Below are 27,142 nucleotides of genomic sequence, written 5' to 3'. Positions count from 1 at the left end.
CCCTCCGAGTCTTTTTTTCTCCTTACTTTCTCTCCTGTCCCATGGCTTAGACCTGGTCCCCAAGGGTAGTGTACAGATCCCTGGGGTTCTTCTAACTAAAACAGCCATAGTCCTGGCTTAACGCCCCCTAGCAGGCCCTCAGAGCTGTGCTGTCCGCTTAGGTCCCAAATGGCCTCAGGTGCTGAGGCTCCTGGACAGTGTGGGACTGCCTGCAGGAAGCCTCAGAATTGCTTAAACTCAAGTCCATCCTGTAAGGAGGGCCAGATTATATGTCTATATTCTGGTCACAGTCAGAAACAAATGTGTGCCCATGAATATACAAGTTGTCAAAAGAAGTGTGATCAGCTGTTCCCAAGTTTTTGCATTAATATTCATTATTGAGTAGCAGGGGGCAAGGGTTTAAAAAAGTGTTAGAGTATGGAAATTTTAAAGGGGTACAGTTCTACTCATTCACCTAGTTCCTTTTCACATTAAAAATCTTGGGAATGAACACGTACATGGTAAAAAAAATTTTTTTCAAAACAACACAAAAGAGTACATGCTGAAACACGAGTTTCTCTCCCTCTCCGAACTCCTCCACTCCCACCTACCCCCAGAGGTAACCACCAGCAAGCTTCTTATGGATCCTCCCAGAAATTGTAATGCATATACATAATAAAGATGTATATTCATTGATCCTCCTTTTTAACTGGAAAGATAACAAATTATACTGAATCTTCTATACACCTTTCGCACTTAATTTCTCTTAGCTATCATTCCACATTTGCTCACACTTACAAATCTCATACTTTTTACATTGTATGGTTGTAGCATCATTTATTTAACTAATAACCCTTTCCACCAACTGAGAAAAGATTACCTTTTCACTCCTGCTGGGGTAGTGGCTTACAGAACCCTAGTGTTCCATGAGCACAGAGTTTGAGAACCACTGATCTTAGTACTAGAGTCCAACTGCTCTGATGCTGGTGTCCTCGCTAGCTCTTTGGTAACTTTTGCTCAAAATAACAACCTTTTTATTATCCAGCAAAGACTGTGCTTAGTAGGATTTGCAGCAGCCCCAGGAGAAATGTGTCCCACCCTGTTACCTGCTGCTCTATCCCTTTTCCCATGGAGCTCCACCTTTGTAATAAGCCCTGCTCCCCATGAGAAAACCTGTAGAAATACTGCCTCCCCAAGCACCTGCCAGCAAGAGAGGTCAGAATTGCTTTCCACTGACATACTCTGTCCACTCTGCCTTTCTCCCTTGCAGGGTAAGTGCAGAGAGAGAAAGCCAGTGTCTGGTGGTGGGAGTCCTGGAACCTGTGACAGACACAGGCTCCTTTCCTAGTACTTCTTAAAACAGTCCAGGCTGGGTATCTGGGGTGGCTTAGTCAGTTGAGTGTCTGCCTTCAGCTCAGGTCATGATCTTGGGGTATTGAGATCGAGTCCCGCGTCAGGCTCCCTGCTAAGCAGGGAATCTACTGCTCCCCTCCGTCTGCCCCTTTCCCCACTCATTGTCTCTCTCCCTCCCTCTCTCTCTCTTTCTCTCATTCATGAATAAATAAAATGTTTAAAAAAAAAATCCCAGGCTGGTGGTGGCCTCCTTTTCCTGCAGTGAAACTCATTGACCTTCAGAGTATTTGCCAAGAGATCCAAGTTCTTACCCTCTCTTCAACTAATTAGGGACTTGACCTTCAGTAGATACGTCCATTCCTTTAGGCCTGTTTCCCCATCTGTAAAATGGGAAAGTCAGATGAAATTATTTCCAAACCTGGCCTTCTTGCTCCAATAGTAAGATTAGTATTTATGATTAAGATTAGTATTTAAGAGCAGTTCCATGGGTCAGACACCTGTCAGATACCTGTCTTAAATCATTTAATTCCAGTTTTGCTAGTAGGGAAACTAGACTTAGAAGTAAATTGCTCACATTGCCCATCAAATAACTGGGAGAACCTGGGCTGGAACCCCAGATTGGTATTGCTCTAAACCTGTGTTGTATTCTGAACCCCACAAAAAGATGGTACAGCAGACAAATACTACTTCTACTAATAACAATAGGAATTAAAACTCCCCATTAGGAAGATTATAAGACCTTTTAAGTAAACATTATAAAGAGATCCATCCTTAAATATAAGAGATAAGCTTAAAAGTGTAAGAATCAGGGGTGCATGGGTGGCTCAGTGGGTTAAGCCTCTGCCTTCTGCTCAGGTCATGATCTCAAGGTCCTGGGATCGAGCTCCACATCGGGCTCTCTGCTCAGCAGGAAGCCTGCTTCCTCCTCTCTCTCTGCCTGCCTCTCTGCCTACTTGTGATCTCTTTCTCTGTCAAATAATAAAATCTTTAAAAAAAAAAAAAGAATCAGGGACGCCTAGGTAGCTCAGTCAGCTGAACATCTGACTCGGTTTCAGCTCAGGTCACCATCTCAGGATTGTGAAATCGAACCCCATGTTGAGCCCACATTGGGCTCCACACTCAGCACAGAGTCTGCTTGAGATTCTTTCCCTCTGCCCCTCCCCCCAGCTGTGTTCATGCATGCTGTCTCTCTCTCAAATAAATAAATAAAATCTTTTTAAAAAATTTCAAGTGTAAAAATCAAATTTTTTTTGAGCATGTATGTGTGGGTTTTTTTTTTCAAGTTTTTATTTAAATTTCAGTTAGTTAACATATAGTATTTATTAGTTGCAGGTGTGCAATATAGTGATTCAACATTTCCATACAACCCGTGGTGCTCATCACAAATATCCTTCTTTATCCCCATCACCTAGTTTACCCATCTCCCATCCTCCCCTCTGCTAACCATCAGTGCGTTCTCTATTTTTTTTTTTTAAGATTTTTATTTATTTGACAGAGAGAGACACAGCAAGACAGAGGGCACAAGCAGGGAGAGTGAGAGAGGGAGAAGCAGTTTTCCTGCTGATCAGGGAGCCCGATGCGGGACTTGAACCCAGGACTCTGGGATCATGACCTGAGCCAAAGCCAGACGCTTAATGACTGAACCACCCAGGCACCCCATCAGTGTGTTCTCTAGAGTTAAGAGTCTGTTTCTTGGTTTACTCCATCTCTCTTTTTTTTTCCTTTGCTCATTTGTTTTGTTTCTTAAATCCCACATATGAGTAAAATCATATGGTATTTGTCGTTCTTTGTGTGACTTATTTCACTTAGCATAATACTCTCTAGTTCCATCCATGTCATTGCAAATGGCAAGATTTCATTCTTTTTCATGGCTGAGTAATATTCCTGTATATGTATTTACTGCATCTTCTTTATCCAGTCATCAATTTGTGGACACCTGGGCTGCTTCCATATCTTGGCTATAGCCAATAATGCTGCTGTAAACATTGCATGCATGTATCCCTGTGAATTAGTGTTTCAGTATTTTTTGGGTAAATACCCAGTAGTGTGATTGCTAGATCTAGATGGTAAAATGGTTATTTTAACTTTTTGTGGAAACTCCATATTATTTTTCACAGTGGCTGTACCAGTTTGCATTTCCACCAACAGTACAAAAGGGTTCCCCTTTCTCCACATCCTCACCAACACCTGTTGTTTCTTCTGTTGTTGATTTTAGCCATTCTGACAGTTGTGAAGTGGTATTTCATTGTAGTTTTTTTTTTTTTTAAAGATTTTATTTATTTATTTGTCAGAGAGAGAGAGAGTGAGCACAGGCAGACAGAATGGCAGGCAGAGGCAGAGGGAGAAGCAGGCTCCCTGACGAGCAAGGAGCCTGATGTGGGACTCGATCCCAGGATGCTGGGATCATGACCTGAACCGAAGGCAGCTGCTTAACCAACTGAGCCACCCAGGCGTCCCATCATTGTAGTTTTGATTGGCATTTCCGTGATGATAAGTGATGACGAATATATTTTCATGTATCTGTTGACCATCTTTATTCTTCTTTGGAAAAAAAAATCTGTTCAAGTTTTCTGCCCACTTTTTAATGGATTATTTGTTTTTTGGCTATTGAGTTTTAGAAGTGCTTAATGTATATTTTTTAAAGATTCATTTATTTATTTGACAGAGAGAGATCACAAGTAGGCAGAGGCAGGCAGAGAGAGAGATGGGGAAGCAGGCTCCCTGCTGAGCAGAGAGCCGGATGTGGTGCTCGATCCCAGGACCCTGGGATCATGACCTGAGCTGAAGGCAGAGGTCTCAACCCACTGAACCACCCAGGCGCCCCAGGTTTATGTATTTTATATACTAACCCCTCATCAGATATGTCATTGGTAATTACCTTCTCCTATTCCAAAGGTTGCCTTTTAGCTTTGTTGATTATTTCCTTTGCTGTGCAGAAGGTTTTTATTTTGATTAAGTCCCAATAGTTTATTTTTGCATTTGTTTCTCTCAGGAGACATATTTAGAAACAAGTTGTTACAGCTGGTGTCAAAGAAGTTACTACCTGTTCTTTTCTGGGATTTTTATGGTTTCAGGTCTCAATCCATTTTTAATTTATATTTGTGTAGCGTGTAAGAAAGTGGTCTCGTTTCATTCTTCTGCATGTTGCTTTCCAGTTCTCCCAACACCATTTGTTGAAGAGACAATCTTTTCCTATTGGAAATTCTTTCCTGCTTTGTCCAGATTAATTGACCATATAGTTGCGGATCCAGTTCTGGGTTTTCTATTCTGTTCCATTGATCTCTGTATCTGGTTTTGTGCCAGTACCATACTGTTTTAATGACTGCAGCTTTGTAATATAACTTGGAAGTCCAGAACTGTGATACCTCCAGCTTTGCTTCTTCCTTTCCAGGTTGCTTTGGCTATTTGGGGACTTTGGTGGTTCCACACAAATTTTAGGATTGTTTTGTTCTAGCTCTGTGAAAAATGCTAGTGATATTTTGATAGGGACTGAATTCAATATATAGGTTGCTTTAGGTAGCACAGCTATTTTAACAATATTTGTTTTTCCAGTCCATGAGCATGGAATATTTTTCCATCTCTTCGTGCCATCTTCAGTTTCTTTCATCAGCGTTTTATAGTTTTCATAGTACAGCAGAGTATAACCTCTTTGGTTAGGTTTATTCCTAGGTATCTTACTGTTTTTGGTGCAGTTGTAAATGGGATCGATTCCTTAATTTCTCCTGCTGCTTCATTATTGGTGTATAGAAATACAACAGATTTCTGTACATTGATTTTGTATCCTGTGAATTTACTGAATTTGTTTATAAGTTCTAGCAGTTTTTTTGGTGGTCTTTTGGCTTCAGGTCATTTTCAAATAGTGAAAATTTTACTTCTTCCTTCCCATTTGAGATGCCTTTTTTTTTTTTTAAAGTTCATTCTTTTTTTTTTTTTTAAGATTTCATTTATTTATTTGTCAGAGAGAGAGAGAACACAAGCAGGCAGAGCAGCAGGCAGAGGCAGAGAGAGAAGCAGGCTCCCCGCTGAGCAAGGAGCCCGATGTGGGACTCGACCCAGGACCCTGAGCCGAAGGCAGAGGCTTAACCAACTGAGCCACCCAGGCGTCCCGCCTTTTTTTTTTTTTTTTTTTTTTTAAGTAATGTCTGCACCCAACATGGGGCTCAAACTCATTACCAAGAGATCAAGAGTCACATGCCCCACCGACTAAGCCAGCCAGGCAACCCCAATTTGGATGCCTCTCTTATTTCTTTTTGTTGTCTGATTGCTGTTGCTAGAACTTCCCATGTTAGGTTGAATAAAAGTGATGAGAGTGAACATCCCCATCTTATTCCTGACTGTAGAGGAAAATCTCTCAGTTTTTCTGCATTTAGGACAATATTAGCTGTCCATTTTTTATATATGGCCTTTATTATGTTGAGGTGTGCTCCGTATAAACCTACTTTGAGTGTTTTTTCATGAATGGATGTTGGACTTCGTCAGATGCTTTTTCTACATTTATTGCAATGAGCATATGGTTCTTATCCTTTCTTTTGTTAATGTTATGTATCACATTGATTGATTTGCAAATATTGAACCACCCTTGCATCCCAGGAATAAATCCCATTTGATAGTGGTGAATTATTTTTTTAATGTATTGTTGGATTCGGTTTGCTAGTATTTTGTTGAGGATTTTTGCATCTATGTTCATCAGAGATATTTAGCTTGTGGTTCCCTTTTTTGGTGGCTCCTTTATCTGGTTTTGGTATCAAGGTAATGCTGGCCTTCATAGAATGAATTTGGAAGGTTCCTTCCTTTTCTGTTTTTTTTTTTTAAACAGTTTGATGAGAATAGGTATTAACTCTGGTAGGAATCAGTTTTAGAAGGAAGAGCCTTTCCCCCAGATATCTGCAGTTTCATATTATGAGCCCTTGGGGGTTGGGGAGTGGGAGCCAAGAATCTGAAACCCCACTCGGGGCAGTACTCCTGAAGGCGGTTTTTGACTCTTGTATCTCCTGGGTCCACTCAGTAAGTCCTATCTTAATCCCTGGTACTATTTCACTGCTTTTGAGGTGCTGGACATATCCTAAGACCTCACCCACATCTCAGATTTCAAAGCAGGATAAACGCTCTGCCAACTGGTTTGCAGTGTCATTTTCGCTCTGTCTGAACTGTGCTCACCACCTGGTGCCCTGACTGCTCTGCTTCTCTTCTGTTAGGTGGCCGCCTCCGGAGAGGGCTCCGCCATCAGTGGCTATCTCAGCCGGTGCAAGAAAGGCAAGAGGCACTGGAAGAAGCTCTGGTTTGTCATCAAAGGCAAAGTGCTCTACACCTACATGGCCAGTGAGGTAGTGGTGGTTTGTGCTTTCCCTCCTCTCACCTCCGAAGGCCCTCGGGTTAAGCGCCTGCCTCAGAGTGTCCTGGGCATGAACAACACCCCATCCCCTGTAGGGCGGTGTGAGAATGGATCCAGTTTCCAGTTCCACGCCGCTCCAGTCTGTGTTGAACAGTACCCTGTGCTGAGTGTTGCTGTGGATACACAACCATGTATAGGTTCCAAGTTGTCAGAATTTACCATTTCTCTGTGGAGATGAGGTGGAACGGCATGCAAGCCTGTGCACCCAAGTGTTTGAAGGTCACAGGCCCAGCATCCAGCACAAGCCAGGCTCTCCATGAGAGTAGGCTGCTTTCTGCTCTCCACCTCCGCTGTTTGGGACAGACAGAATTCAACGGCTTGGAGGAAGCTATCATACTTTCTTACTCTATGCATTTCTTTTATCCGGGAACTACATTGTCTCATGGTAATGTTTCTACTAAATAAAGCTTAAGTTGATACTTTTTACAGAGCATCTTACTTTACATTAACATTTAGGAGGGGCTTGGGGCGCCTGGGTGGCTCAGTCAGTTAAACGTCTGCCTTCCGCTCAGGTCATGATCCCAGAGTCCTGGGATTGAGCCCCGAATTGGGCTCCCTGCTCAGCAGGGAGTCTGCTTCTCCCTCTGCCAGCCTCCCCGACTCATGCCCTCTCTCTCAAATAAATAAATAAAATCTTTTTTTTTTTTAAATGTAGGAGGGCATTGGAAATCAAGCCTGCTTCTGGAGTAGCCAGGTGTGGGCTATGGTTATACAGCAGGGTGCTATCTGGTCCTGCCCCAGGCTGGACCTGGAGGATAATTTGAAAGATTTCCATGTCTAGGCCCCACTGTCTGGTGGCTTCCATGGGCTAAACCCACTTTGAAAATGGCACTTCAGTGCCCAGCCGCAGAGGGTGTGTGCTTTACCCTAGGAGGATATTCACGTCAGCACAGGGCTGGCCCTTCTACCCTGACCCCAGATGCTGGCAAAGGTGCAAAAGACAATTTCTTTTGGGGGCATAAAGTTTCTCTTACAAAAGACCTGCAGCTGTGATGGTAGCAGCCTGCCCCTCCCTCTGGGAATCCCAGAGGCCAGCAGGGACACAGAGAGGGACTGGCAGTGGACCTGAGTGACTCCCGTGCTGTGTGAGCTGAGCCCTAGCTGACATGCCCACAGAGGAGCTGGGGAGAATTTTGATCTTGCCAGAACAAACAAATGTGACGTAATGCCCACCTGCAACAGGGCAGCATCTTCCAAAATAGGTATTATACAGGATGCTCACAGGGTTTCTCTAAATGCTGGGTTCTGAAGGGACCCTGAGTAAGCAGTTAGTGGGAGTACTTCTCAGAATCTGTAATGTACCCAGGTGTGTTGTGGATCTCTGAGATGAGATTTCCCAAGCTGGCTCAACCACAGGCCCTTCCTTGTGGAGTGTCTCATGAACTATCCCATTCCATGGACCACTCTGGGAAGAAATTTTGGCTTAGACAGGTGAATGAAGGCTAGTGATAATTAAATAACCACCAAAGATATGAATCCTGTCTGAGAATGGAAAACCCATTCTCTGTCCGGGTTTTCTCGGCACTGAGCAACAATTGTCATTGGAAGTGACACCCTAAACTGATTAAAAAGGTGGGTTTTAAGTATACTTCCAAAGTAGATTTTTCCATAAAGAACTAACACAATTTCTTATTAAGACCATGCCAGTGATAGGACTAAGCTGTCAAATTCCATCAAAGAAAAAAGGTTTGATAAAATGGATAGCCAGTTTTGATGTGTGTACTACTGTGAACCTGTCACTTACCTTTGTATCCCCACCTTAGTCCATTGTCTCCAGAGGCAGCACACCATTCTGAATTTTTTCTACCACAGATTAGCTTTACCTTTTAGAATCTTCATGTAAATAGAACCACATATAAATGTGACTTCTTCCACTCCGCAGGAGGCATTTTAGACTCACCCATGGTTTTGAAAACAGCAACAGGTCATTCCTTTTTATGGCTGAGTCGTTTTCCATGTTGTGAAGGTACCACCGTGGGTTTATCCCATTTATCAGTTGAAGGACATTTGGGTTGTTTCTGGGTTTTGCTGATTATGAATAAAGCCACTTTAAACTTTTGTATACAGGTTTTTATATGAAAATGGGTTTTTATTTCACTTGGGTAGACACCTAGGATTGGAATTTCTAGATCACAGCAGGGTATATATTTGGTTTATCAGAAATTACAGACCTTTTGCAAAGTGGTCTACCATTTTATATTCCCCTCGACAATGTATGTAAGAGTGAGAGTTATGGTTGCTCCACATCTTAGTTAACATTTGGTATTGTCAGTCATTAATTTACTAGTATCTTAGTGTGGTTTTAATTAATTTACTTATTTATTTTCAAGATTTTATTTATTCATTTGACAGAGAGCTAGAGAGAGCATAAGTAGACAGAGTGGCAGGGAGAGGGAGAGGGAGAAGTAGGCTCTCCGCTGAGCAGGGAACATGACGACGCAGAGCTCGATCCCAGGACCCTGGGGTCATGACCTGAGCTGAAGGCAGACGCTTAATGACTGACCCATCCAGGCATTCCAAGTGTGGTTTTAATTTCAATTTCCATAGTAACTAATGATATTTTTGATGTGCTTATTTAAGGCTATTTCTGTATTTCCCTTTGAGAAGTGTCTGTTCAGATCTCTTGCACATTTTAAAAAATAAGTTGTCTTACTGAGTTACAGGAATTCTTTACATATCTTGGATACTAGTCTTTTGTCAGATAAATGTTTTGTGAATATTCTCTCCCTGTCTGTGGCTTGTCTGTGCATTTTCTTAATGAATTTGCTCTGGTCCTTTGGTTGAACAGAAGTTTTTCTTAAATGAAACCTAATTTATTAGTGTTTTCCTTTATGGCTACTGCTTTTCATATCATAAGAAACTTTGTCTACTGTAAGTCACAAAGTTTTTCCCCTGTATTTGCTTCTGAACACTTGAATGTTTTACCTTTTACATTCAGATCTATCTGAAATTAATTTTGAGTATGGTGTGAGACAGGTTGGGGCTCATTTTTTCCCACATGGATATTGTTATTCCACCACCACTTGTTAAAAAAAAAGAGTTTCCTTTCCCTATAGAATTATTTTGGTGCCTTCATTAAGTAGCAAATGACTCATGAGATCATGACCTGAACCAAAGTCACCAGTCTGATGCTTAACTGACTGAATGACCCAGGCGCCACTCCAACATTGTTCTTTTTAAAGGTTGTTTGGGGTATCCTAGGTCTTTTGTGTTTCCATATAAACTTGTCAATTTCTACCCAAAGGCCTGAGATTATGGCAGGGATTGTTGAACCAATTCAGGGAGAGTTGGCATCTTAACAATATTCAATCTAAGATCTATGAATATGGTACAAATCTTCATTTATTTAGTTCTTTAGTTTTCCTTTTAATGATTTGTATAGAGGTCTCATACTTCTTGCATTTCTGTTAACTTTATTCCTATTTTATTTTTTGCATGCTATTTTGAATGGAGTTTATTTTGTAGTTGTTTGCTGTAAACAGATAATTTAAAAATTGGTTATCCCATGACCTTGCTAAATTGATTATTGGCTCTAGTAGTTATTTTGTAATTAAAAAAAAAAAAAGTCCTTTGCTAGCACAGATAGTTTAATTTCTTCTTTTGCTGAACTTTCTTTTTCTTCTTCTTGCCTTAATGCAATGGCTAGGACTGCCAGTACAATTTTGAGTTTAACTGGTGGGAGTGAGCACCCTCTTGCCATGTTCCCAGTTTTACTAGGAAAAGCATTCAGTATTTCAATATTAAGTAGGATGTTAGCTGTCGGTATTTTACAGATGCCCTAAGCTTAAGGAAGTTCCCTTCTAGTTTGCTGAGGGGTTTTTTTAATCATGAATTGATACTGAGTTTTGTCAGATGCTTTTCCTGATCCAGCAGTCTTTGAAAATTGATTGTGTTTTATACACAACCTCAACTCCTTCTCCTCCCACAGCCTTCTTAACTACTTATATCTTAACTAATTCCTTAACTAATTATATCTTTGTCTATGTGTGGTTTCATAAAGTTGTATTTTATGAGCATGTATTTTCACATAAATATATGTGTAAATATATCCTTTATATACAAAAATCCTTTCCAGTGAATTTTGTGATTTTTAAGATCCATTTATGTTCTCTGTGTACGTCTCATCACATTATTAGCAACTTTATAGCACAGATACCCTAAGTGCCTCCATATTGAGACACTGTGGATGAGGGCATGGGGAATAAGTATAGGGTATATTATCTGGAGTAATTCTGGAAAGCAGAGTCTCTGACTAATCAGGTCAGTAGAAAGAATGCAGCATTAAAAGGTGGTCATGAGTCCAAGTTCTGGCTCTGCCCCTTACTAAACTGTGCAATCTTAGGGAGTTATTTACCTTCTCCATCTCTGAGCCTCAGTGACTTCTGTTGTAAAGATTCAACAAGGTAATATAAAGATGAAAATGCCTGGACCCTAATAGGCTGTGACAGAATGTTAAGTTTCTCTCCTCATGACTGGTCCTGGCGGGAAGAGGGGGTGAAGAGTATGTGTGTGGTTATTACTCCGCTATTGCCAAAGCATGCCTCACATAGAAGGGCTTGTTACGCATCTGAAATCGGAGGGAACAGTAAATGCTGAGCAGTTGACTGTGTGTAGTGCCATGTTTAATATCATTTTCCCTTTTGCCCTCTGTAGGACACAGTGGCCATGGAGAGCATACCCCTGCTCGGTTTCACCATCGCCCCAGAGAAAGAAGAGGGCAGCAGTGAAGTAGGACCAATTTTTCATCTCTACCACAAGAAAACCCTATTTTATAGCTTCAAAGCAGAGGATAACAATTCTGCTCAAAGGTACCCAAATAACTAGGCCTGTATCTCCTTGCCTCTCCCTCTAGAAAGAAACCAGTTGCTACCCAGGGCTTTGGCTTCTCTCTGCTCCAGCCATCCTGTGCCATCAAATCCCTTTGGGCCACAGCAGCCCAAGGAACAGTGGAACTACCTGTTCCTGGTTGTGAGATTTTTAAAAGATTATCATGATTTGTTCATACAGGCATGTTTTGATTCAGCAAACCTTTGCTCTGTGTTCCATACCTTTTGTTAAATGCTAGGGAAACAAATACGAATATGACATGGTCCTCGACATCAGACTAATAGTCACCAAGTCCGCCTGGTCACTTGTAGGTTCTCTGACCAGAGTCTCAGAGCTGTGACTCTTAAACTGTCTCCTTTCTCCTGTTTTACAGGTGGATTGAGGCCATGGAAGACGCAAGTGTGTTATAGCAGTTACCAAGCATGTGGACTCAGAATAAAGTCTTCGGTTGAATGTGGACCCTTCCAGAAGCCAATCTGTGTCTCCACTCATCGGGACTGATATCTGGATACAGCATGGGGCCTCATCCTTTTTGCCGTAACCCCCTCTCTCACCGTCACACGTGGAACCCTTAAGGAATATTTATGAACCGCTCCTTTTCTGTTCTCGTGTTTTCCCCCTGCCCAACCCCACGCCACCCCAGCATAAACTATTTCCTTATCCAGTAGTGAGATCAGGTTTAGTAGCGTAAAGATGTGGAAACAACAGGAAAAAAGTACATTTTAGAAATGCAGGCTTTTTAGTGGAAACAAGTTTTTACGATTTTTACTAGTGGTAAACATTATCACCTTTCACATAGCATTGATGTCGGTGCCTCAGGTGAAACGAGAAACAACTGATAAATAACAACTACCCTCATCGAAAGCACTTTATTGATTTACTGAGCTACAACCTCCAGTTTTATGTTTTCCAAGTGATTTACTTAAGTAAGGAGCAGACAGAGTCCTGTGGACTAATTTGCCGCCAGTTCTCAATAGGGGTGTACGTATAAATGATTTGTGCAAACATGACTGGGCCTTGCCAAGTGGCCAAGTGAGTGGCACTCAGAGGGGAGGGTCCTCCTTGCGGAGGCCGCACTGCACTGGATAAGAAGACAAGGATTTTCTCCTCCACTGATTGAGACCTGCACACTGACCTGACTTAAAGAAGAAGGACGCCCCCGCTTCCTGGGGTGGTCCTCACACTACCCCAGTGCTGGATGCGCTCGGCTGCTGGCAGACCCAGCCCCACCCTGGAGGTCACTGCCAACACTCTGAAGAGATAGGGCGTGCTTTATTTTATTGTGTGCCTTCCTGTGTTTACCCAACATGAGCTGACAAGTGTTACGTGACAAAGAACCTGGGCTTGTTTTCAACATGGTTATCCTTCGGCTGTATTACCAAAGCCTCGAAAGAGATGCAAAGAGAGAAAAGATACAATCAGAAGGTGAATCAGGGGTCTTGGCCAGGGGCTGTGGACACAGTGAGGGAGCACAGAAGTAATGACTTGAAGATATTCTCCGGGCACCCAGCCGCCTCCCTTTGATGACCGCTGCTCATCATGCTGGACAAATTTCTACACCGAGAAGAATGGGGGTAGGGCAGATGGGATTCCTTGTTACTCTCATTGAAACAGAAAACAATCATATCATTTCCTGATGTCCTGTCCCCTAAACAAAACGGCATTTGCTGACAAACCTTTTGTAAAAAGCACCATCTCAAGGAGTTATTTACATTAAATATTTTCAGGGGAATTTTTTTTTCTAGTTTGCAATTTCTCTTTTAAAATGTTTGCATTAAACATTTAATTAATGATTCAAACTAAGTGATCAGAAAGATCTTTTTATTAATTTTTGAGGGATCAATTCCAATGCAACCACTTCATCATTAGACATGTTTAAGTGGGACTTCTAGAGCCTCCGAGTCTTCAAAAGCACAGCAAGACTTCCGTACCAGGTAATGGGATTTTCCCCAATCTGCTGTGTGCCACTGGCCATTGTCAGTTTCTGGGCTCCAGGTGGAATTATGCATCTGGAAGTCATCTGAAGGCCTCTTGTACCATATAACATTCTATTTCTGATACTCTGAAAAGAGGTAATGGGGCTTTTATTTTTCAGTGAGTACATACCTAATAAAAACTACCTGGGTTATAGATGAAACCTACTGGATCAGTTTTATAAATGGAAGTGGCATGGGCCACTAAGATCCTCCACAGCTCTTATGTGACTAGGCAGGGACCCTTTAACTCATTCTTACCTGTCCTTCCCATGGTTCTTCGATTTCAGCCAGTTTCTACTAGCTGATTTTGCTGTTCCTTCCCAGACCTTCTCTTCGTCCAACCCATTTTACAGGTTCATGAGGCCTGCTTGGAATAACTCAGGTGAAGATACCTACTTGGCCTAAGGGTGCTTCATTCCACTGCGCCCTGAGAATTGGCAGCTTTGATGCCACGACCACGCTTCCTGAGGCCCCCATGATATCTGCTTTGCCCACCTACTCCCTGTGCACAGAGCAGCCCCTCTGCTGTGTGCCTTCAGCAAAGGCTGTGTTTCTAGGGAGGAAGCAGTTCTGTGCCAAGCTGTAGCCCAGAAATGAGAGTACACAGGCCCTGGGCAAAGTCATTCACTTCGGTAGCTCAAGCCTGAGTGTTTTCACCAATCATATGAAGGCCATTCCAGCTTCCCAAAGAGTTCAGGGGTAAAGCACAAACTGAACATTCAAGAAAGTAGACTGGAAACCATAACACCATGGTGAATGGCTTGCATTGTACAAAGGGAAAATAAGTAATGGGCTCTGCTCTATGACAATAGAAGATGAAGACAATATGCAAAGAAGACCTTCTTTCTTATCCATGGAAATGGCAAGAAAGAAACCAGGCCCGAAGAGGGCCTGGCAGGGGTAGGCTGAGCTCCTTTGGTCATCAGGTCTTTCCTCCCAGTTTTGAATGACCTCTTCTTGAGCTCTTCACACATGGGTCAAGAAAACACAGACTTCTGCAGGTTTGGCCTCTGCCTGCTTCTCAGAATCAGTAAAATTTAATTAAACTGGAGTTGCACTGAAAGCAAGCACGTACTTTCTAGTAGCTTCACACCTTCCCTGCAATGTAGTTCAAGCCTGGATTGGTCTTAGTAAGTAGGAAGAATTGCACCCATGATTACTAATATAAAGCACACTAGAAACAAAGTATCTGGGGACATTGGTTGAGTTCCTGGCTCCCGGTAATTCTTGCACATACCAGAAATAGGCTTTGAGTTGTGGTCAGGCCGACAGACAAGTTGACCACATATTCTCCCTTGGATGCAGCCTGGTCCCATGTGTGGGTGTGGACGGAGGCTGGATCATTGCGTATATGCCATGCAGGCCAGTGCCCAGGTCACCAACAGCCCTGCTACCACCACTGAAGGGTAATGAGGTCAGAGTCTTCATCCAGCCCAACCTTTCGTTTGGCTGACAGTATAAATATCATCACTGAACACTGAAGCTCTAAGTGGGGACTCAGGTCACCTGGGCTAGGAGTGGTAGGACTAAGAGTCTGAGTTCTGCTACAGTCAGAATCAACAACATGCTAGAATAGTCTGTTAATTGATTCAACCGTGTTTTGTGGCTTCTGTAATCACGGGAGTTTTTGTGCTTCCACACACAAATGGTAGGTTGAAAGGACAGAGGTGTCCAGGCTAAGAAGTCTGCTTTCAATAGCAAGTAAGAGGAAACTAACATCAAATTGGTTTAAACAGGAAATTAGCTTTACAAGAGGAGGTCCAAAAGCAGGGCAGTTTCAGACTTCAACGCCACCTCTAAGAACTAAGCCCTCCAGGTTTCTCTCACCTGCTGTCCAGTGTCAGCTCGATTCCAGGGCTGGTTCTCCAGAGACTGATGAGGGACTGCTACTGGTGGCTGGGCTGCAAGTTTCCCTGGTCACAGGCACCAGGGAGGGGAACTCATCCTCCTGTATTAGTTTTTCCTTAGAAGCACCCAGCAGGCCTTCCATGATGGTCCAGGGCCACACTTACTTACGCCTGCCCTTTCTTAAGCTACTTACAGGGACACACCTGTCCTCTGGGGACTGAGGGGAGGAGAGCTGCTGAGGATCCACCCCCAGAGTCTACTCTTTGGATCACATCTTTTGGAAAGAGGACTATGGTTTGGATTTGCATAATGCAGGGCAATGCAGGGCTATGCAGGGCCACGGAGGAAGTTCCCTAGGTGACCCCAGTTTCTTCACTGCACAGATAATATGGTGCTGCTGTACAGGAAGGGGCATCCTGTGTTGACAGAACAGAATGCCAACAGGCCAAATTTGCTTGATAGTCCTTCATACGTACTGTTACAATAGAGCAAGTATAGAAAGGCAGCACGTCCACAAGAGTGAAAGAGAGGCTTGTACAAAGTAAAATCCGTGTTAAGAAAGCAGAGAGAACAGAGAGAGAAACAAAAGACACTGTGAACAAGGTTTTTAGCCTTGTTTTTTAAATTCTACGACTGAGATGCATTGGGTCACAACCAGCTCCAGCCCCCAGCCCCTCCCTACCCACTTGCTGTGGACAGTCCAGCAGAACCCAGCAGGGTGGACCTGGCCTCCTCAGACTATTTTATGACCTTTTTGGTTTCAATCGTGTGTGTGTGTATACATGATACTACTGCTTGTAAAATACATTTATACTTCTAGATTATGGTCAAAACTTTTTTTTTTTTTAAGATTTTATTTATTTATTTGAAAGAGATCACAAGTAGGCAGAGAGGTAGACAGAGAGGGAGGAAGGGAAGCAGGCTCCCCAGCGAGCAGCCCGATGCGGGGCTCGATCCCAGGATCCTGGGATCATGACCTGAGCCGAAGGCAGAGGCTTTAACCCACTGAGCCACCCAGGCTCCCCCAAAACTTATTTTCAAAAAAATTTTTAAGCCACTAGTTTAAGAGTGTCAGGTAAGAAAAAAATGAGCACAAAGTTGCAGTTAGACATATAGTAAGCCAAAACAAAAGACTTTACTAAAGACATATATTCAAATGTAAGGACATTGCCAGTTTTATTTTTTGAATGCTTCAAACATATAACATGGAGGGAAAAGGTATAAAATTCATGGTAAAGCTACAGAAATAGTTTCGATCAGGAAATAGATATGGTAGCAATTAAGGTACCAGATTCCTGTAAGAAAGGTACCAGATTCCTGTAAGAAAAGTAACAAACACCTGTTACTGGTATATGTAAATTATAAATTATAACAATTACCCAGGAGCTAAGAGTTGCAAATATGATAGAACTTTAGAATAACAACATGTTTTATGCCAGGGGCTTCCAAAGCTTATTTTCAACAGTGACCATTACTCTGGTTTATTATATAAAGACTTCCCCACTCAAGGAACAACTGCCCTAAATGACCTCAAGTTCTCTTCAAAATTAGGATTTCACCTTCAAAAGCACAGTTCACATTCTCTCCAAAGGTAGACTCAGAGGGAAAGGAAAGAAGGATCTGGCTCAGTGCCTAATGTGTTCACCAACAAGCTGCATCCACAAGTCTGTCTTGTGGTCAGGTATAGGCAATAAACCCGTATGTTCCTAAGAACTCCTTTTAAATAGATACAAGAAGCAGATGAAGATTTAAAAGAACTGCCATCTCCAGTTGAAGTCTGTGGCCCTTCAAATCCAGTGGTCTGTACTTAACAACCCCTAACAATACCACACTAGAATCCATGAATGTGTAATGGAGCTGCCCTGCTGTGAGCAACGTACATGAGAAAATAAATTACCTCTTGATCGCTACAGTAATTGGCTATACCCCAAAGCATGAGACTTGATTATTCCAACATGTATAATTATGGAAGTTATTATAGGCATAAAATTAGACAGCTCTTTTTAAAATACAGCTATAATACCACTCAGTGTGACCCTGAATCTTATTTTATGGGGCAGGGTGGAAAATGACCATTAGCATTCACTGTGGCAATTTGACTAATTTCTCTTAAATCTCAACCTTTCACCTACTCAACAAAGATCTTCCATTTTTACAATTATGAAGATATCACTGGCTCATCCTATGAGTCCATCCCTTGGTATACAGGATCAGAAACATCCCCTCCTAGGGGCGCCTGGGTGGCTCAGTGGGTTAAGCCTCTGCCTCTGGCTCGTCATGATCCCAGGGTCCTGGGATCAAGCCCCACATCAGGCTCTCTGCTCAGCGGGGAGCCTGCTTTCCTCTCTCTCTCTCTGTGCCTGCCTCTCTGCCTACTTGTGATCTCTCTCTGTCAAATAAATAAAAATCTTTAAATAAAAAAATAAAAAAACACATTTATTTATTTGAGAGATAATACGCCTGAGCAGGAGGAGGGGCAGAGGGAAAGGAAGACAGACTCTCACGAAGAGTCCCAGCTGAGCATGGAGCCTGACTCGGGCCATCCTATGACCCCGAGACCATAACCTGAGCTGAAATCAAGAGTCAGACACTCAACGAACTGAGCCACCCAGGCACCCCAAAAATGACCCTTTAAATAGTATTTCTCCTTGCCTTTTTTTTTTTTTTAAGATTTTATTTATTTATTTGACAGAGAGAGCACTATAGGGATAAAAGTAAGCTATAGGGATAAAACTTCTAATGCAACATGGTGTTCCTTGACAAATCCTCTCTTTGGGGAAGAAAATAACAATAAATACAACATTTGCTAAATACCACATCTCAAATTTTTAAATAAATTTAACAAAGTCCATTCAACATTCAGAGTTTCTTGTCTATATAATTTAGGGGTTTTAGTTCAGGGCTTCGGTCAAGAGTTTTGAGCCTTGCAGTCAAGAGTTTTTAACTTTGAGGTTCAGCAGCCTTCATGAATGCCTCAATTTACGACTTGAAAGAGTGCTTCCACATTCTTCCTTCCACACTCCCCCCACCCTCTGTAGGTGGTGGGGCCTCACCTGACCTAGGAACCAACAGACTCACGGAGCTGGATCTCCTCTAAAGCCCCATAATCCTTTAATGGCAAATCTGAAATATGCTGAGACATCCAGGATACTCTGTACCCTGCCACCGCCATCATCCTCAGCTGAAAGATGATTAATTTTCAGTTATTCTGAAAACTGACTCTGCTGATTGAAACTCTGATACACAGCTGACTAATAAATATTGACTCTCCTAATACAGAGAAATGTTGATTACCTAAGTCATAAATGAACATCTATGAACAAATCAAATTTGTTCAACCTAGAGTCTCAAGAATACATATTTCCTTCCAGGATTAATTAGCCGGAAAGAAACGTTAATATGATCGGGGTTGTGCTTCCTGGTGCTAGAAATTTTCAGTTGACTGCTGGAAGAAGAGGGAGAGGAAGGGTTGAATGTTGTGCACCTAAGCCTAGGAGAATGCTAAGGGACTTTGGAACACTGCAATACTCAGGTGCTATTTTAACAGTGACAGCAGACTTAGCACAGTACAGCACACTAAAGACATGGTTCTTAACTTGCAGGAGTTCATCCCTTGAGAAGTCAGGTAGAAACCTAAGGCAGAGGATGAGAAAAGGCTTTGGGAGAACCAGTAACAGGGAATGGATTGTGCCTGAGGCAGATTAGGAAATCACTGGGTGGAGGCATCACTTGACCTCTGAAGAGGGCTTGCCTTAAGGAGAAAAGGGGTTGGAGAGGTCCCCGGTTGCAGAGAGCAGGAGGAGTAAGGTGTGAGAATGAGTAGGATACCACGTGACATATTCAGGAAATGGGGTAGTTCCGAGTCATCAAAGTACAGGGAAGAAGACACAAAAACAGATGAGAGAAGAAAGGCCAGGTCATTCAGAGCCACTGCCCTTATCCCATAGTTTCTAGGGGATGTGGTGCAACGTGATGGGGGGTGGTCCTCCAGATGCCTTAAAATAGGAGAGAAAACATGTTTTAGAAAGACCACTCTGGTCTTCCATTTAAAGAAGACAAAAACACATGTGAGATGGAGTCTATTCTGTCAGCAATGGCTGCCCAAAGAGATGCGCTCCTGCACATTCTCCCTAGAGTTGGACTTAGATACTCTCCCCATCAAGTGGTGGAGGATGCATCCCCTCGCCTTGAACCTCGACAGACCTGTGTGATGGCTCAAGGAGTAGCAGAGGAAGTGACTTAGGTAAAAATGCCACTTTGTTCTCTTGTGTCCTCCTGGAATGTGTCCAAAATGCTATGAGGAAGCCCAGGCCACATGGAGAAGTCACATGGCATGATTCATACTGCCAACCAGCATCAGTTACTAGACAGACTAGGAAGCCTTTCAGATGACTCTAGCTCTAGCCACTTTCTAACTGCAACCACGAGACCTCCAGAGATAGCCTCCTATCCGAGCCCCCTAGAACTACAAGATGATAATTTTGAAAAGTGTTTTTTAAGCCAGAGAGTTTGGATGTAATTAGTTTTGCAGTGACAACCAGGAAACACGTATTTCTCGGCTTCTTTCCCAAAACCTACTAAAAAAGGCAGTAAATGAATAAAAAGATATAACCTAAAGGACAAAGAAAATGCAAGAAAAGGCATAAAGTATCAAAATGGTCAATTCATTTTTGGAGGATATACGTACAGACAGTGGCAGCTGAGTTAGCAGAGAAAACTAACCAAATTGCCTGCAGGAAGGGATTCCAGTGAGAACAAGGACCAGCCCTTGCTCTCAAGAGGCTTGGAGATTTGGAGGCACAGGTGTCTGGAAAGACTAACAAGAGGATCAGGCGAGAGTCACCGTAAGTAGTCATGAGACCCTCAAATCCCCTGACCCCACTCTATAGAGACAAGTGACTGCCCTTCCCCACCCTGGCAGGAGACAGTAAATTTACGCTCCGGAAAAAATGAGAACTACAAGAGGAACTTGCCTCCACCCACAACGCATGCACACACACACACACACACAAATACACAGACTGCATACAATCTATAGGCATGGGCTCCTGTCTCCTGCCTGCCAAGTTCCCTTTACATGACAGGTTAACATGTATGTTCAACAGAAGGAATCAAAATTCCGAGTTAAAGTGTTTTTACTGTAATACTACCATTAAATGATGCTCTAATGTGACAGGGTCTGGAAAGACCCACTGTGAAGGGCTTTCAGTGGCTGTGGCTCAGTTTAGATTTCATCTGATTGGTCAAAGGTCCCAAACTAGTTGAGACCCAGGACCATGTTTAAGAAATGATGCTTGTCCTACACAGTTAAAGAACCACTTGTAAATTGCCAACATTTCAAAGTCAAGAGATTTCATTTACAAATCTGGATTTCTGGCTTCTCTTGAAATATCCATTTCTGGCTGCATTCCAGGTGACTGAAGGGCTGCCCCTTTAAGTCTAGTGAGCTCTCCAGGTGTCACTATGACCATTTAACATACTAATAGTGTTTATCTCAGCTTACTGACCTCCTTTAGAATACTTGCCAACCGCCCCCCCCCCCGTTGTCCCCACTTCAGGCATATTTTTCACTTCAGCCCTAAGCAGTGCAGAGCCATTAAAGAACTTTATCAATAGAAGGAGCTCGCAAAGCCTGTTTCAGAACACTCAGGCAGTGGGAGTGGAAAGGGAGAGGGTGGTGGGTGGGGAGGGGACAACTGGTAGGGACTGGTTTGGAAGGTTAGGAAACCATGACAATAGGCCAGAGAGAACCTAAACTAGAGAACAGTGTAGGAGGGGCCAAACGGGAGGGCAGAACCAAGAGGATTTACTGTGTAGACACAGTCCTGACAGCGTAACCAGAGCCTCCCCACGGCCAGACGCCTCAGGACAGCATCCTATTTCTCCCCAAGGTGAAGTACGGGATCCAAAGCAAAGCACAGAAAAGAAAGCCTTTCCCAAGAGACTTTTTGGCTTCGAAGGTGCATTTTCTGGCCTGTAGTGAACAGGCTGTGGGGCTGAAATAATCTCTTTAAGAAACTCAGGGAGTGCCACTATTTATACTTCGAGAGTAAAAGGCCAGCAGGCCTGTGATTAACTCTTGTGGTGGCACTGGGCTAATGAAGAACTCCCAACCTCAAGATTGAGAGTTCCTAATTAGGCGAAAGGCATTCTAAAACAAGGGGCCAAGAGCTGGTACATTTTTCTGAGAAGATAATCTGATTTTCCACATGCTCCAAGATCCTTGAGCCAAATACAACTTTGAATTAGTATCTTTTCGAGGCCCAGGAAGCCTCAGATCAGGAACTCCCAGCAAAAGCCATCCTGGAGGGGACTCAGAAACTCACTCTCACAGTGTCCCTGCATTGTGCATTCCCACCAGACTACCACAGGCTCAGTCTCTTTTCTCTTCCTGGGAAAAGCAAGGACCAAGTATATAGAGACCTCTCCAAGTAGCCTTCTATTGTGACAGAGCTTGACTTCCACAGAATCATGGAGTGGGAAGATGGTTTTCTTTTCAAAGTCCTCGAGGACAGAAGAGGAGAAATAAGCAGAAATAACTATGAATAAATGTTCCACCACCTGCCAGCCATGTGACTTTGGAGAAGTTATGCTCCCCTGTTTAAAGCCTCAGCCTCCTCAGCTATAAAAACAAGATAATACCATCCACTTCACAAAGTTATTGTGAAGATTAAACAACATAATGTGAGTATAAGGAACATGCAATCTGGTCTCATTGATTACATCTGTGTAGATTCCACGTTCTTAAAAATTAAGGCTAAAAAGAATTATGGGAGGTTTAACAGTTTATTTTATAAACAGTCAATTATATAAATGATACAAACAAGTTTCATAAATTATTATACATAATAATGAAGCATAAGCTACTACAGAAAAGTTGATACAAAGATATACATAAAAACTTAAAGGTAATTATTAAGCCTTCCCAGTCTACAAAATTAAGGAAAATCATCATTTCTGCTACCACAAAAGCAGTATCTTTACAAGTTAAAAAAAAAAAAACAAACTTTGCTTAATAATAGTAATTTGAAAATTTTAGCACAACTCCAACTATTTAACCAAAATTTGGTCTTCATGGATGTTTATTATTTAAATAACCCTGGATGGCAAAAAACATGTTTACTCCGGGCTATGCACAAAATGAAACTATACATTGTTCCTGCTCTCAAGGAGCTCACAGACAAGTTAATCACTGACTGAAGTTAGTGTTAACTAGTTAAGTGTTGTGATAAAAAAGGACCTGCCCAGAGAACAAAGAGGGAAGAGAAAGGAACACCTGGGTCTCAGAACACCTGGGTGTCATCCACATAGCAATGGGCAAGGAGTGAACAGCCCCAGGCTCACATCCCAGCTCAAGGAAGACACCAAACTTTGCTTTCACTGAATTCATCTTAAAAGGGGGATGATGGAGCGCCTGGGTGGCTCAGTGGGTTAAAGTCTCTGTCTTCAGCTCAGGTCATGATCCCAGGGTTCTGGGATCGAGCCCCACATCAGGCTCTCTGCTCGGCGATGAGCCTGCTTCCCCCTCTCTCTCTGCCTACTTGTGATCTCTGTCAAATAAATAAAATCTTTTAAAAAAATTTTTTTAAAGGGTGGGGATGATAATTTGAATATTCTTTACCATATATTACTGCTGGGGAAAGCACTGTTTCAGTAAATACCCATCTTCACTAGGTACGTGGTAAGGGCTGAAAGAGAGAGGGACAAGGCATTTTGAGACAGAGCTCACAGTCTGGGTAGGTGCCAAGAAGATGGACACACAACAGCTGGATACTGCCAGATAGATCATCACTCCTGTCAAGCCCCATCCCTGTGAATGAATAATCTTCAGTAGTGGTCAGTTTGAAAAAACAGCAATTACATTTCAAAAACCAAAACAAAGTTTTGTCTTGTTTTTCTTTTGCCACACATTTTTGGAATTAGATCAGTGGTTCGGGCCAGTAGTGTACATCAGAATTCCCTGTGATGCTCGGAAGTGCTGATGTAAGGCCCCACCCAAAGACTACTGCTCCACAACCACTGGGGCCTGGCAGTTCTTTACTCTACTACCCTCCCAGTCAAGAACCCTTTCATTTAAAGGCAGATAAAACAATGTTAAAAGCACTATTGATACAATTGTGGATACTTATTAACAATTAAAAAAAAAAAGCATAGCTAGTATACTACAACTTCAATATTTTTTGTGATTAAAGCCACTAAAACACTGTCACTAAAAAGACTTATAGTGAGGGGTGCCTGGGTGACTCTTGATTTCTGACTCTTGATCAGGTCATGACCTGAGGGTCGTGGACTGAGGCCCAATATAGGCTTCACGCAGAAAGTGGAAACCTGCTTAAGATTCTCTCTGTGCACCTGCACCTCATGTGCACACTGTCTTGCTAAAATAAATAATTTTTTAAAAAGATGTCTAGAAAAAACACAATGGAGCAAAAAATGGCACCATGGCAGCACTAATCTCAGCTTGCAAAGGGCTGTTACCTGCTGATACTGTTTGCAATCTGTCTCTGTACCTGTGCACATGTTTTCAAGGGAAGAAAAGCTGCTCAAGATTATGAACCTTTCTACACTACTTTTTTTTTTTTTTTAAGTTGAATTTATTTGAGAGAGATCACGAGAGCCCAAGCGGGGCGGGGAGGAGGGAGAAACAGACTCCCTGCTGAGCAGGAGGCCTATGCAAGACTCAATTCCAGGACTCTGGGATCCTGACTTGAGCTGAAGGCACATACTTAACCCACTGAGCGCCTAAGCAGCTCTCTACATTACTTTTACATTAAACAACTAACTAACCTTTAAGTGAACATCTACTGATTGCTATTACCAGCAGGCCACTGATAACAGCATGGTTTTACAGCATAAACCTTAAGGTCAAAAGGACTAGGTCACAGCTTTGGGTTCCCTTACTGCACCTGTAACGTTATGCAGGTTGCTTACTTTACCCAGGCCTCGGATCTTACACCTCAGTAAAATGAAATAACTGTGCCTTGTTCACAGTGCTAATGATAAACCATCAGAGAAACATTAATGATTGTTTAGCATTTACTTCAAAAATTTGTGCAATTGTACTGTTTACAAAAAAGAAAAACCTAAAACTCATTGATGCATGAATTTTTTACACTGTATCTGGAAGCATTATTTAACATGAAAAAGTAACTTTTGAATAAGAGTACAATTGTAAAAACAGTCCATGTTTACAAGGATTTACCATCAAAATACTGTCTAACCATAGGCACACATCACTTGACCTTTCTTGTTCTCACCCACCTCTCCTGTAAAATCTCCCTGCCAGAAGAAGACTGGACATATCATTTTTTGAGTCCCCTTCCAGGTACAGGATCTGTGTGGTTCACCAACACATTACAAATTTAAGTCTCTTCCTCACTTACTTCTTTTCGAGGTGAGAACATCGGAAAAGAAAAAAATGGTATGTTTAAAGCATTTAAAGCATTTTCTATCAGATAGAAATATTATAAGATATAGAACAAAATACTCAAAGTTGGGGTCAGCCTGATCAAAGCACAACTGTTTAAGAAAAAAGGTTAACCCATCCATCTTGGGATCAGTATTTATTCATAACAAACAAGAAAAATGCAAGAAAAAAAATCAATCAGCAAAGAATCTTCCTCCTACAAAGCATGATGATCAAGAAGAGTCTAGCCGAAACATTTCAGGAAACCTAAGATAAGTAAGTGATCCACACCTCCCAAGCAAGTCAAAACCAAGACTCAAAAAAGAAATATCTAAAGAAAACCTACTAGACCCAAATCCCTAAGACCAACAGAAGCGATTTTCTTTATGTACTTCAGCAATTTTGAAGAGTCGTTTTACACACACTTATTTCCTGTTCCAAATAACGGGGAAAGAAGGACTTAAGAGTTGGGTAACGTTTCACTAGAAGACCACAGATAACAGATTTTGGACGATTTCAATACTTTACCTAATACTGCCGGAACCTAACGGCCTTTAAAACCTAATTTTAAAACATCCGTAAAGAGTAGGGCACGAACAATTCAATACCCACCAATAAACCACCCTCTCAACCTACAGGCTCTCTGCTGTGAGACTGCTTCTTCAATCAACAAACACAGAGGCTTCAGCTCAGCGGGAGGCCGGGATGGAGGCTATCACCGGGAGAACACAGTAACCTCCTAGCCTGGAGAAGCTCGCAGGCTTGCACCCGAATAACGGTGCCCCGCGTTCTCAGATTTTTAAGACGACCAACCGGCCCTTTGCCCTGAAAACAGATGCGTCCGGGGCACTGAAATTTCATTTTCGCCTAGCGGCCGCGCCGCCCACACCACCCCAGTTCGGGGCGGAGGCTCCCCGGGCCGCAGCGCCGACACAAGCTCCCGCCCGCTCGCCGCCGGGCCCGCGGGCCGCCGAGGGGCCGGATGGACCAGCGCCGGCCGCGGCGTTCCGGTGCGCGCGCGCGCCTCAGCCAATCGCGTGCTCGCCCGCCCCCCGCGGCCGCGGCGAGGCTGGCGCTGGGAAGAGGAAGAAGAACATTCGCCCTCCTCCTACCAGCGCGCGGGCGGCGGCGGCGGCGGCACCGGGGTCACGAACTCTGACCTTTCACTGACAAAAACAATAACAAACCCCCCCTTCCCCGCGACCCCGGCGGCGCCCCCGGGCCCGCCCCCGCCGCCCCCGCTCCCACCTCGGCGTCTCGTCTCTCGCCTGCTGCCCCGCGAGCCCGCGGCCCCCGGGCTCCCGCCATCCGCCAACGCCGGGAGCCCGGCCTCCCCGCGCCCTGCCCTCCGCGTCGGGGGCCGCCCGCCGCAGACACGGGACCTGCTTCGAGGCTGCTTTGGCGCCAAATCCTGAGGTAAAATTGAAAAGGGGCCGGGGCGGGCTCGGGCCGGCGGCGGAGGGGGCGGGCCTGGCGCGCGGACATGGAGCCGCCGCGACGGCGGCTGAACCCGACCCTTTTACCTTTGCCACGGGGCGGCGGCGGCGGCGCCGGACGCTTTGCATAGTGGGCCGGGCCGCTCCCCTCCCCTCCCCGCCCGCGGCCGGGCGAAGCGAGCGGGCTCCCCCTGACCGGCCCGGCCGGCGCGAGGGTGGGGGCGGAGGGGGAATGGCCGCGGCCCCGCCTCACAGTTGGCCCTCCGCCAGCGCCGCCATTTTGTTCTCGATGGAGATGGCTCCGGCTGGGCTGGGCTCCCCTCCTCCTCCCTTTCATCCTCCTCCTCCCTGCAGTCCCTCCTTCCCTAGCTCCCCGGCTCCTCGCCCCTCCGCTTCCCGCCCGCCGTTGGAGACCGCCGCGGCTCAACCGCCGTTTTTTCCTGAAAGGAGGGTGGAAGAAAAGGAGGGAGGCGGGTGCGGGGCGCGACTTCCTGAGCGACGGCTGGCGCGGCCAATTGGTGCCCAGATAGGAGGGCGGGTGCCTCTGGCTCCACCTCCCGAGGCTCTATTGATTGGCTCGAGCCGGAGGGGGTGGTCCCCGCGGGGCGCGGGAGCCCTGGCGGGGCGGGAGCAGAGGCCGCGGTGCGGCGGGAGGCCGGGGCGATGGGGGCGGGGCCGGGGGCGGGGCGCGCGGGGGCGCGTCCTGGGTTAAGAGTCTGGGGAGCGCGGGGACGCGGCATAGGGCCGGGCGGCCTCCCTCCGACTGGAGCGCGTCCAGAATGAGGACGGTAGAACAATAGTAATAAAGGTGATGAAGCATCTTGAATCCACGGCGCTGGCTCGTGGGAAGGGCGTTTCGGAACCTGGACATTCTTCGGGGCTCCTGCCGGTGTTTTCGGCGTGGCCGTAGGCGAATCTCTTCCGA

General features: G+C 44.1%; 3 protein-coding genes across 6 annotated transcripts in view; 2 read left to right on the top strand and 1 right to left on the bottom strand.

Annotated features, from left to right (window-relative positions):
- Positions 1-12,145, top strand: part of FGD5 (FYVE, RhoGEF and PH domain containing 5) — a 118,913-nt gene extending 106,768 nt beyond the window's left edge. For both annotated transcript variants that reach the window (XM_032841650.1, XM_032841649.1), the window contains exons 19-21: positions 6,528-6,656; positions 11,378-11,532; positions 11,925-12,145. In XM_032841650.1, the coding sequence (XP_032697541.1) occupies positions 6,528-6,656; positions 11,378-11,532; positions 11,925-11,961 (321 nt within the window). In that variant the 3' untranslated portion in view covers positions 11,962-12,145. The remainder of the gene's footprint in view (positions 1-6,527; positions 6,657-11,377; positions 11,533-11,924) is intronic.
- On the bottom strand, positions 1,560-26,700 carry LOC116857505 (serine/arginine repetitive matrix protein 3-like). Its single transcript, XM_032841655.1, has 2 exons — positions 26,030-26,700; positions 1,560-1,712 (listed from the first exon to the last, which is right to left on the bottom strand). The coding sequence occupies exons 1-2, from the start codon at positions 26,552-26,554 to the stop codon at positions 1,695-1,697; spliced, it is 543 nt and encodes a 180-aa protein (XP_032697546.1). The 5' UTR covers positions 26,555-26,700; the 3' UTR covers positions 1,560-1,694.
- Positions 26,095-27,142, top strand: part of NR2C2 (nuclear receptor subfamily 2 group C member 2) — an 89,230-nt gene continuing 88,182 nt past the window's right edge. For 2 of the 3 annotated variants that reach the window (XR_004380761.1, XM_032841651.1), the window contains exon 1: positions 26,097-26,197. The gene's annotated coding sequence lies outside the window, so the exon portion shown is untranslated. Of the gene's footprint in view, positions 26,198-27,142 lie in introns of all 3 variants that reach the window. The other variant, XM_032841652.1, reaches the window with a different exon arrangement.

Source organism: Lontra canadensis, unplaced genomic scaffold, assembly GCF_010015895.1.
Source record: "Lontra canadensis isolate GAN:19392208 unplaced genomic scaffold, GSC_riverotter_1.0 scaffold124, whole genome shotgun sequence".
In the NCBI taxonomy this organism is placed as follows: Eukaryota; Metazoa; Chordata; class Mammalia; order Carnivora; family Mustelidae; genus Lontra; species Lontra canadensis.
This window is presented reverse-complemented; position numbering and strand designations above follow the sequence as displayed.